Source organism: Lygodium microphyllum, chromosome 1 (assembly GCF_053477565.2).
Source record: "Lygodium microphyllum isolate KBCC chromosome 1, Lygodium_microphyllum_v1.1.10, whole genome shotgun sequence".
NCBI lineage: Eukaryota > Viridiplantae > Streptophyta > Polypodiopsida > Schizaeales > Lygodiaceae > Lygodium > Lygodium microphyllum.
The window spans coordinates 166,909,961-166,921,965 of record NC_141135.1 but is presented as its reverse complement, the minus strand read 5'-3'; the positions used below and the strand labels follow the sequence as shown (position 1 = coordinate 166,921,965).

The window sequence follows — 12,005 nt, the reverse complement described above, 5'->3', positions numbered from 1 at the left end:
GCGTTTAATATATTCCACGTCTTTAGCAAAAGAAAAAGCTAATCAAGCACAAGTGATAAATGTCTAAGTCAACACCATAGAATTCAGATAAGTGATGTCTCCTTGCATTACACTGGTTTATTATAGTTGCGGCATATACCATGCATGTACTCTCATGAAGCGACAAGTGGATACAGGATGGGACAGGTCTTTGCACGAAAGTGTTCAATGCCCGATCACCGCAAGACCATCGACCCCACAAGGAGCCGCGGCGAAGCCACGCTGCCGAAAGCACGAATCACCCTTGCCAACCGCCCATATCGCATGGGCCACGCTCCCTTTCTGGGTCAAGCTCTATAGTTGGCTCACGGCGGTCGTTACCTCAATTGTGCCAACATCGCATGTGTCGCAAGGAGGTTTGCAATATCTCAAGTGTATCTCCCCATTTCGCCAACTGCTTCTCTAACAACGAGGCTAGGGCGCAATCATCATTGTACTATCCATTTTCTGTGCCTTCGAAGCTTGACATTGTCCAACCCATTGAAAGGCTGATAGCCTCAACATATTGTAATGGTTGTACTCAAGCAAGTCCAAAAAAAAAAAAACACGAAAAAAAAGAAGATAAGAAGCACCCACGATCACAACACAGCACCTAGGGGTCCTCAAATTAGGTACGTCTAGTGACCTCGGTCGACTGGCTTCGTCCCTAGTCCCCTAGCCCTTTAGCATCACCCACAATTGTTCAGGGCACATCAAGGGCAGGACATACCTAGGGAGCTTGTCTCGCCTATGGTTAGACCTGTCACCCTGATCCACTTGCACAATTCTCTCTTGCACTCTGCCTTAGTACCATTGCAATCAGTGGTGGTAAGCACCGCATGATTGGCCATGAAAAGTACACCGTCCTCATCAAGCGAGTCCAATAGCTTCCAGCTACCAAATGTGCGGTGTCCTTGTATTCACTTATGATACGTTGTGCAGTCACAATGCAAAGGATGTCTCATATACCTTCTTGTACTTCTTCTCAACATGGACAACTTTGCTTCATCCACGCATTGTTACGAGAAACTAGCCCGCGGTCTTCTAACTATGTAATATCTAAGTATGTACGAGCACTCACATAATATATGCACCAAAGTATCTACAGAGTTTGGGTCCTCAAGTGTAGGACAATACTCTTTTCTTGCTTAAAGTTCGACCTGTCTCCCAAACTAATCAAACTATGTCTTGTGCACAATAAGAAGACTAGCACTACCCCTTAGGGAGAGACCACATGAGAGGTTTTCAATTGCAAGTATTGAAGACTCCCACGAAGGTGTCGTTCACTCTTCATCAACACAACTCTGAATTCCTATCCTTATCAACCTGTAAGCCTGCCAACAATCAGCATGTACAAAAGCCCCAACACACTCCATCAGTGCAACCCCCCAAAGAACAGCCCTACCACCAACTCCCATTGCCCTACCACCTACCACTCAACCCACCAATGTGCCCCCAATGACCTTCCTTCCCACCACTACCAACACTCCGCCAAGGTAACCACAGACGTCCTTGCCACCCACGTCTTCGGTGCATGCTAAACGCTTGCTACCTACGATTGTGAGTGCCATGGGACTGGCACTCATCTAGGAGGGGGTAATGTTAACCCCAACACGAAGAAAGCAAAAAGAAATAAAAAAGATGCACGGAAAAGGCAGAAAAAAGGTAGCTCGACTAAAGAAAGAAGAGGAGAAAATGCCAGAAGCGCAAGGGCAACCTTAAAAGTCCAAGGCAAATGCAAAAGGGAAAAGGTGCATTTTAAAATACAAAGGCGCTCCCAGAGATCTTGTAAAAGAGTGCCAGGTGGTGGAAAATCCGGAAAGCCAAAACAGAAGATAAAGACAAAGGCCAAGGCAAAGAGAAACGGAAGACAAAGGCGCACGAGGAAAAGCGCAAATCAAACTATTGTAAAAGAGCGCAAGCGCATCATGGTTTAATTCAAGGAGCGCCGGGCTCTCACCCGCCGTGCAATTTGTAAATGTAGACGGGCGGTGGAAAGGAAGCTAGGAAGATAGAAGGACAATGGGAAAAAGGGCCTAGGCTACGACCGGCCATATAAAAAGGGGAAAAGGGGATGACTGCCCAAAAGGGATTTAGGGTTTTGTATATAAAGTTGAAAAGTGAATGAGAAGCTCATTCTTGTGTGTGGCCAAAAGTAGCTCTCCTCTTCTTCTTCTTCTTCTTCTTCGTGCTTGCTTGAGCTTGTGCTTGAGAGAGGGAGTGTGAGAGTATGAGGGAGTGAGTGTGTGAGGGTGAGGGACCGAGGAGGAGAAGCTCTTCATCTTCTCCTCTCTTCTTCTCTTCTCTTCTCTTCTCTTACCTTGCTCGCGGTGATGGAGCTTGGAGCTTGGAGTGGGAGGATCGAGCTTGCTTGAAGCTTGCACTTGGATCGTGGAGCTACCGGAGTGCGCGGGAGAGGAGGTAACTCGAACGGCATGGAGGTAAGCTCACTACACTCGTAGATATGGAGGGCGCGTCGGCTATGTGAGAGGTAGCCATTAGTGCTCGGCTTGGAATGCTTGAAACAATAAGCGGTCCATGGGTCTTGGTGGTTGAGTGAAAGCTCCCACAATTGATGATTGCTCTAGAAAGTTGTGGATATATTTTATGAAAGAAACGAGTGAAATCTTTGAGCACTTCAGAACTTTCAAGATTGATGTTGAAATAGAAATAGATTTGAAAGCTAAGTTCTTGAGGTCAGATGAAGTGGGAGAATAGCTATGTAATGAGTTTAGTGATTTTTTAAACTCTCACTAGATAAAGTGATAGTTTATATGTAAGTATACCCAACAACAAAATGGAGTTGTAGAAACAAAAAACATCCATATTGCAAATGCTACATGGGTATTGATGGTTGTTGAAAAGGATATACCAAGTGTTTTTTATCTTAGACTATTCATATTGTTGTCTATATTATGAGCAGAGTTCCTATAACTCCACTTCATAGTACAATCCCTAAATAATATTTTATAGGTAGGAAGCTTAATGTGTCACACTTGAAAGTGTTTCGTTATATTGCATATGTTTATGTGCCTCATGAGTTGAGGAAGATTAAATTGGACCAAAAGATTGAAAAATGTAGCTTAGCATAGACTATGACGAGACATTTAATCCAATTGCTAGGATAGCAACTTTTAGATGCGTAATTGCTTTGGTCATAGCCAAAAGTTGGAGTTTACATTAGATGGATATGAAGAATACCTTCTTGTATGGTGATTTGCAAGAAGAGGTGTATATGAAGCAACTAGTAGGTTGTGATGATTTAGAGCATCCCACATATGTGTACATGTTGCTCTATGGGCTAAAGCGAGCACCTAGAGCATGGTATGACAAGATCAAAGATCATGCCGATAGAAGAGATGACAGTCACATGGAGTATGCTACCTTGGGAGGAGGAGTTGAACGAAGAGGAGTTGTTAGCCTTGTGCATTAGACTAATAGGAAGAAAGTCAGAAGACATAGAGGTAGCAATTGCAAAATTAAGGGCAGCAAGGATACAGAACAAGAAATTGTTTGACAAAAGACATAGACTGAGACCAAGAACCATACAAGATGGGGACTGGGTATTGGTTTATGATAGTATGTTAAACAACCAGCATAGTGACATGCATAAAGTTTCCAAAAGATGGTTTGAACCCTATGTGGTAAGACAAGTGTTTGAAGATAGGTGTTTGATAATGCTACTTATGCATTAAATGAGCTGGATGGGACAGCCATAAAACTTTTGGTAGTAGAGAAAGGAATCAAATTATTCAAGAGGCAAGAATCTAATGCCTATGAGTTGCCAAAATTGGAAGAAAATAGTAGCCATGATACAGGGGCTAGCCAGGAAGATATGGAAGATGAAGAAGCAAAGGATATGGTTATGGAGGATGACAAGGACTCAGAATTTGGTGACAACTAGGATTTTGGCACATACCGGAGGATGTGCAAATTCAAAGGGGATGGATGTCGTGCCACTACGTGGGCACAGTGTGAAAAACTCCGGAGTACATTATCATTCGACTTTCTTATTGATTAAGAGAGTGAATGTCATCTAAGTCATGAGTGCTAGTGTCCATGGCATAGATGGTCCAAAAATACTAGATTTTTGGATAATTTTGACCTATTTTTTATATTATTTATTGTAAAAATATGAAAAGGATGGCATGTAAAAAAGCAAGTTACTTTTTCAGTTCAGTGATGGGATTTTTATTAAAAAGAGAGATTGATGAAATCGTTCGTGTCACGATCGGTGTTGACAGGCTGAAAACTGCACTTTGAACTGGAAGAAGAAGAAGGAGTGAATTGGGAGATCTTGGACCACATGTCTTAGGGTTTTAACCCCCCTTTCAAAGACAAGGGAGCCATCAGATTTGGGTTCCGAGCAGCACAGAGGGAGTTGTTATTTTAAAGCATGTTTTTTGTCTACAAAGGAGCTCCAAGAGGAGATCTAATGCCTAGAGATTACTTCTGAGTAGTGCCAGACAAAGGATTTCAAGTTTTGTCAATACATATTGATTCAATTCATTGTGCTTTGTCTTTGTCGCGTTTACCTCTTGTCTATTCTTTTTTTTCTCTTCCATCTTCTATCTCTACTTCCTTCTATCTTTGATCCCCGGTGGATACAACCTTTCGACAAAAAACCCCTCCAATACCGTGGCAAACAAGTCAAGGACATCATGGCAGACCTAGAGGAGGAAAGAGAATTGGTCCGCAGAGCTCTACAAGGCCTAGCTGCATATAACTAGGAACTTACGCCAGAGCTTAGAAATGCAAGAGATCTAGAGAGTGCTAGCCTTAGCGAACAGGAATCAGTCAGAGAGCGAGAGAGCACTAGAAGGAGATCTCATGTTAAGCGAGCTCCTGACAAAGCGACTACTAGATAACACGGTCATAGAACAAAGTGCTACAGCATTGGTAACATTGCTACTGACGAGCTTGGGAGTCAACCAAGGCTCTAAGAGTCAATCGAAAATCATTGACTTGATATGTTAGCACATAGAATCATATAGCTGGCATTTTCACAAAGGCATTGGGTGCACAAAAGCTTTGAGGATTTCAAAGCTTGTTTGGAGTTCTGGACATGCATTTGAACTTGAGGGGGGAGTGTCGAGATGGAAAGCTCAACATGGATCACCTACTTAGATGGGTTGCATATCTATACTTAGCATATTGATGGTCATTATGATTCTCACATGGCCATTGACTTATCACTTATTATATTTAGTTAGTTACACCTACCTACAATTGGCATAGTTATAGCATGAGTCGATTAGTATAGTTAGTTATGCACTCTTTAACTTAGTAGGCCACTTTCTTTTATGTTGTATCTTATCTATACTTTATGTACATTGTATTGGGTGAGGAAGAAGAAAAACTAGTAAGAAAACATTTTGCTATCAATCTCTTTTCTTATGTTCATGAGTGAGCTTCTTCTTGCATATACTGTGTGTGTTTGGTATAGTAGCTCAAGCAAGTCCCCCCACTACTTAATTCGTAACAATGTTCACTCTATTTGAGCAATTGGATATCTTATACCTATTAAGGTGATGATTTCTACACTAGATTTTCTAAGGAAGTGGTTGTAGTTCCACTCCAAGTTTATAGCTCAAGTACATGAAACATTGAAAAGGCTAGGTAAGCATGGTAGACAATTTGGCCCACCTAGCACATATGTAGAGTGGGGCCACTATTATCTCGAGTTTTCTTTCAAACTTGAAACAAGAAAAACTCAATTAATGTTCAACTTTAGGGGGGTCTTCTATTCTAATGGGCAATTCTTTTGTTAGATGGAGACTTTAAGAACATATTTTGTTAAATCAACTGTTATTACCTTTTTGCGTATCATGCTTGTAACACTTGTGGGACCACCTTGAGTAATAAGATATGAGAAATTTTCAAATAAGCTATTGTTTCCTCATCTAAATGGAGATGTTGCTATGAGTCAATTGAGCTACAATCTTCATCCTAAGTAAGCCAAATGTGAATTGATTCAGACTCTATTTCAAATGCCAATTTTTATAACTCTTCTTTTAAGTTCATGAAAAAGTCTTAGCAACAAGTAATTGTAGCATTTCACTTAATAAATATACTGTGTGGGTTAAATGCCACCTGTGCCTAGCCACCTATATTTCCTTGTAATTACTGCATGCACACTTATATATTGTAGGTGGTGGCCACTTGTAACTGTCACTTTGTTATTTATTCTTTCTATGACAATAGAATAAGGGAAGGCAAGTCACACATTGTGATTATTGGAGTTCCTACATACCGTCTTGGTTCAAGCAAGGCAATTCACTTGATGAGTACAATGTTGGGGGTTATAGCTATTGCATCTTCTTGCTTTTGCTCTCACCTCTTGCTCCATCTTTTAACTAGTATTAGAGCATGCATTAGAGGAGCTTCATTGAGATTCACTTTAGCTAGGGAAGAGAGCTTCAACCAAGCTTCCATGGTAGCCCCACTTCAATCCATTCAAGGTATGCAATAACTCCCTTCTTTCCTAGTCTTAGGATCATCTTCCCCATTGCCAAGTAACCTAGGAGGTTTAGCCATAGTACGCAAAGTCCCAAGAGTACCCCCCACAAATTTTAGTACATTTTTGGGAGACTATACTGCTGCTCCCTTCCCTGCCATTTGGTCATGCCATGCTCCTCGATGCTTTGGGGATCTTTCTGGCTTCCTTTCGCTTTGTCTTCAGTATCGATTGAAGGGTTTTAGATAAACCATTGCTCTACAATTTAGGATAGGTCTATTATTCACTATTTAGACAACAAGTATTTGCTTATTTTATGGTCTATTGATGCCTATGGGGAAAATTTGCAATGCTAGATGATTTATTAATACTTTGGAAAGGTTTTTAGATTAATTAGAGCTTGTTTAACTCAAATCTTGAAGGGTTATTTGCTATTATACCCTATGGGTAGAAAGCATTCATTGTGAACACTTATGTATTAAATACCTACATATGCTTTGGGATGCTACATGGATGTATTGATGCTTGACATTGATCCATATGCTTAGATATTCTTTTAGTGAACTCTACAACTTGGTTTTGAGGTCCATTGCATATATATTTGTCACAAAATCCTTGAGCAGTTCCATCTGCAGGGTGGTAACTCTATTGGCTGCATGTTACCTCCTCATTTAAAGGTAAGCCAAGAAAATTGTCCCCACTTAGATGATGAGAAGGCCAAAATGGCCAAAGATCCCATATGCATATGCAGTGGGTAGCTTGATGTATGCCATAATAGCCACTAGACTTGATATGGAATTTGCAATGGAGTTATGTCTTATTATATGGCAACATTTAGTAGGAAACATTGGTATGATGTGAAGGGTATCATACCTTAAGGATACTATAGATATGTGCGTTTGTTATGGTGGCCAGGATACTAGAGTTGTATGCTACATAGACTCTGATTATGCAAGACATGCAGACAGAAGAAAATCAATTTTGAGCTATATCTAGGGTGTAGAAATGCATAGCCTTATCCACTATTGAGGTTGAGTACATTGCAACCATTGAGGCTTGCAAGGAGGCCCTATGGTTAGGCCATCTGGTTGTAGACCTTGATATGACTATGACTCCTATATTACATTTGGACTCAATGAGTGCCATCCAGTTGATATGTAATCGAATATTTCATGAGAATACTAAGCATATTAAGGTTTGTTACCACTTTATTAGAGAGGTGGTAGAGGGCAAGTAGATAGAGCTTGTCAAGATATCAACTAATGAGAATCTTGTAAATATAACTACACAAAAGTCGACTTGCATTATGGACCTACTCATGGAAGTGCAAAGATATAAAGAGGAGAGAGAGATCACCTAAAAGGAGAGAGAAACTAGTTTGCAAGTATTAGACATGGCTACATGTTACATACCTTACTAGTTCCTTGGTTGCAACATAGGTTCACATAGACAATCCATGCATTGATCAACGTGATTACTTAAACTTGTGTAGATAAAACGTGCGTGCATGTGTCTTGGCTCTTAATACATGAAATGTCTAATTAGTTATTAAAAATGGTGCCAAACATTGCTTTTACGAGACTTTAAAAATAAATGGTGGTGCGGCATGTAATTTTGCAACTACTTATTATGAAAATTGTGGCTATGATTACTTGCTACATCATTGAAAGTGTAGTAAAGTATCTACCTCAAAATGTGCACCTTTAATTGAAGGGCATGAATAGAAATTCATTTAATATTCAATAAATTCTAACCAATAGAAATGTCATTTTTGGTGGGCACTAATCATGCCCATAGATTCATCTTGGTGACTCAATCTTGGGCCTCAACAAGGAAACTTTGGACACTTGGAATATCCAAAGTGCCACTGCCATGAGTTTTTAGTGGAAATGTAGAAGTGCTACCTTATTTACACACCTTCCTAGTCCCTTAAGCCCACTAAGATGTTTGTTAGGCTAAAAGACACTATTGTATTCATCCTAAGAGGTCTACAGAGGAAACTCCAAGTGTATAAAGTTTGGTCAAGTTTAGGGTGTGGTAATACCTTAAATCCTTTGAGTTTGAGAGTATTGTTCGTAGAAAAGCATCCTCTAGTTTATTTCTTTTCGGGAAGATCTCGGAAAAACTAGTTGAAATTGAAGTTTGTCTCATAGAAAACCATCCTCTAGTTTATTTCTTTTCGGCAAGATCTCGAAAAGCTAGTTGAAATTGAAGTTTGTCTTGATGAAAACTAGCTATTTTTGTGGCATTATAGTTATAAAACTAGCTCTTTCCCCCTTCCCCCCCCCCCCCCCCCCCCCCTCCGAAATGGCTAGGGTTTAGCCTCTTGCTTGTTTACATTGGATAGGAAAGAAGTTTTTTGTGAACATTGTTTGAGAGTGGTGAAAGATTCAGTAAGGGTGTACCCAAGGTTCGAAGTCACGCACCCATGGTGTGACACTACCCTTATATTGGCTCCCGAAACATGTTTTTCCGGATGAGCTTTGAGAGGAGATGCGAAATCATAAATGGCTTTAGAGGCAGCCAAATTTCAAAAGGCCCCACCAGGGTTGCCAGCCAGCTGGTGAAGCACACGCTTTTATGGAATCACATTGGATGCCGTATTATAACTTATACCTTACCAGCCTAGCAACCGATGTATTCTGCCAGCCATGCCGTAGCGGGAAAGAAGCAGCGCACAGACAAGGGCCCGGGGAAGGGGGGACTCGGGCAGCGCGGTCTTGGGGGGAGACAGCCAGAAAAGGAAAATAGAAAAGGACCTTTCATCATGCTTTTGTCAAAAACAAAGCCAGACCGGTCCCGCATCCATCCTCTTCTTTGACTCTCCTTCATCGGTTTCCTGGTCGACTCGGTTCCTTCCTCTCTCCGTCTTGCCAAACAGTGAACGCGGTTACGGCTATGGTGGCTCCTTCCTCCCCCTTTTCCTGTTGACGCTTCGAGGCCCCTCCGCACGCCATGTCCGCGCTGCATTCCCGCCCTCCCCCCCCCTTCCTCCTGCTCCTTCTCCTACTCGCGCCCCTGCTCCTCCCTCACACTCTCGGCCTCGTTGGTGGAAACCACACATCTGCGCGCTTCTGCACACGATAAGCATCCCGTTGCCTTCTCGTTGTTTCTTTAATCTTTGGTTCCTGCACGCGCATTGTATGCAGAAGTCCTCCTATCTTGCGACGTTTTTTAACATTTTGTTCAGAGAAACCTCCATTCTTGCCGTTCTGGGACCCAAAAAAGGTCTATTGTGCCGGAATCCTTCATTTTTGCGGCATTTTTAACATCAAGTTCGGGGAAAACCTCCATTGTTGCCGTTCATGAAACAAAACGTTCTTCCATTCTTGCCATTCAACATTCTGTGTAGAAGTCTCCGTTATTGCCGTTCTTTAACTTGCTTTGCTGAAACTCTTCCATTTTAGCTGCTTGTTCTTTTTAATTTCTTGCTTATACTTCTTTGAATATATCATCGCATTCTTTTCAAGCCATGGAAAAATTCACTGAGCAGAAGCGCATCGCCCGGACCTTATTTCTCCGCATCCTCCTGTTTGTGCTAATCTTCACTGCTCTCCATTTTCTCTATGTCTTCCACGAGGAGTCTCCGTGCTTAGATGGAGACCGCCGCAACTGCCTCACGCATCAGGTGTATCGCAGGTTTGTAAACCTCGGCAGCGGCTACCGAAGCATCTCCGATGTTCCAAAGTCCTCATACGGCGGCCAGGCCCAGGATGACGATTTAGATTCAAGAATGGCTATGCTCCTGAGTTCCAAGGAATGGAGAAAGAAAGTGGATGCTTTTACCCGCATTTTCTTGGATCTCATGAAGGTCGAGCTTGTAAAATTTCAAGATAAGGCTCTGTGCATCGCTGCTGGTGCAGGACAGGAAGTGCTGGCGCTGAAGGAGATTGGTATAGAGGATGCTATGGGCATTGATCTTGAGCCCTCACTCCCCATCGTTGTAAAGGAAGACATGTACAGACTTTCTTTCAAAGATAATACATTCGATTTTGAGTTCTGCAATTCATTCCACCATGCTTTACTTCCAAACATGCTTGCTGCAGAAATGGAGCGCACTCTAAGGCCTGGTGGCATTGCAGTTCTCCATGTATCGGAAAAAATGCTGTCAGAGAAGCTCCCGCTTTTGAATGGGTTGTATAATATTGACACTTTGCTTGGTCTCTTTAAGCATTCCGAACTTGTACAGAGAAGGCATGTGGAGGCCTTGGGACTTGAAACAGAAATAGTGCTTAGAAAACGTTACATCTCAGATGAACTTGAAACCCCTTTGCGGAAGTGTCATGTATCACAACTGAAAGACATTGTTCTAAGCCACGCAGAACCAATTATAAAGGAAGAACCAATGAAACCCTGGATAACTCTGAAGGAGAATGCCAAGAAAATCAGGTACTGGCCGAGTGTCAGAGATATTAGCAATTACAGGCGATACTTTTATGTTGATGTTGGTGCAAGAAGCTACCATTCAAGCATAGGTAGTTGGTTTGTTAAGAGGTATCCAAAGCAGGGTCATGACTTCCAGATTTATGCTGTTGAGGCTGATAATTCATTTGCTGGAGATTATCTCAAGCGCAAGAATGTCAAGCTGCTGCCTTATGCGGCATGGTTAAGGAATGAAACCCTTTTGTTTGGTGCGGATCCTGAAAATCAAGCTGTGGAGGGGGAAATTGGCATGGGCCGCATTCGAAGCCAGTCTGCTTCGCAAGAGCGATTTGCGATTGTCTCAGATCAACGGAATCAGTTCAAGACTGTCCAAGGATTCGACTTTGCACAATGGCTAATCAATACAGTTTCTGAGGATGACTTTGTTGTGCTAAAGATGGATGTGGAAGGCGCTGAGTTCGATCTTCTGCCAAGGATGCTTGAAACAGGGGCTATTTGCCTTGTTGATGAGCTTTTCTTGGAGTGCCACTATAACAGATGGCAAAGAACGAGTCCCAAGAGGACCTCTAAATATGGAAGGGATTATGGCGAATGCATCTCTTTGTTCGAGTCACTCAGGGGTAATGGAGTGCTGGTTCATCAATGGTGGTAATGGTGGTAGCTTTTTAGTGGTTGCGGAAGCTAGGTTTTGTCATTCTTAAAAACTGAAACCATGAGAATGACGGGAAGACTTGCTTAATTAGGACACCTGAATGTGATTTTGCCACATCCGCGATTCTAATGAAATGTGTAAGACACTTCAGATTTCATGTTTTTGAGCTCTCCCAACTTCCCAAGAGGAAAATTGTAAAACCGGGGAGGGAGTTAACTCAGTTACGAAGCAAAACACGTTTATGAATATTTCTCAAAGTTCTTATGAATGTTGTTCCTTTGTTCTTTGTAGTTTGTCTTTAATTTATTGGATATTCTCTTTCTGTAATTGGGAAAAGAGTTTCTCTTTTTGGAGTGCACGTGTCGGGAGAGGGTTTTGGAAGTTATGGATGCTTCCTGAGGCCTGTCACCTGTGATGTGTTAAAATCTGTCAATTCCATTCCTAGATGAGGACTCCACGGTGTCACTTCAAGGTAAAGTGCCTTAGCTAGGAGCG

At 41.9% G+C, this 12,005-nt stretch overlaps 1 protein-coding gene across 1 annotated transcript; it reads left to right on the top strand.

Moving 5' to 3' along the window:
* Positions 1-9,249: 9,249 nt before the first annotated feature.
* Positions 9,250-11,768, top strand: LOC148041942 (uncharacterized). Its single transcript, XM_087684296.1, has one exon. It carries the CDS (start codon positions 9,948-9,950, stop codon positions 11,508-11,510), a length of 1,563 nt encoding a protein of 520 aa, XP_087540422.1. The 5' UTR covers positions 9,250-9,947; the 3' UTR covers positions 11,511-11,768.
* Positions 11,769-12,005: the final 237 nt, after the last annotated feature.

What these genes read in the sequence shown, in the direction of transcription:
- LOC148041942 (XM_087684296.1), top strand. Translation starts at nt 9,948, where the DNA reads ATGGAAAAATTCACTGAGCAGAAGCGCATCGCCCGGACCTTATTTCTC.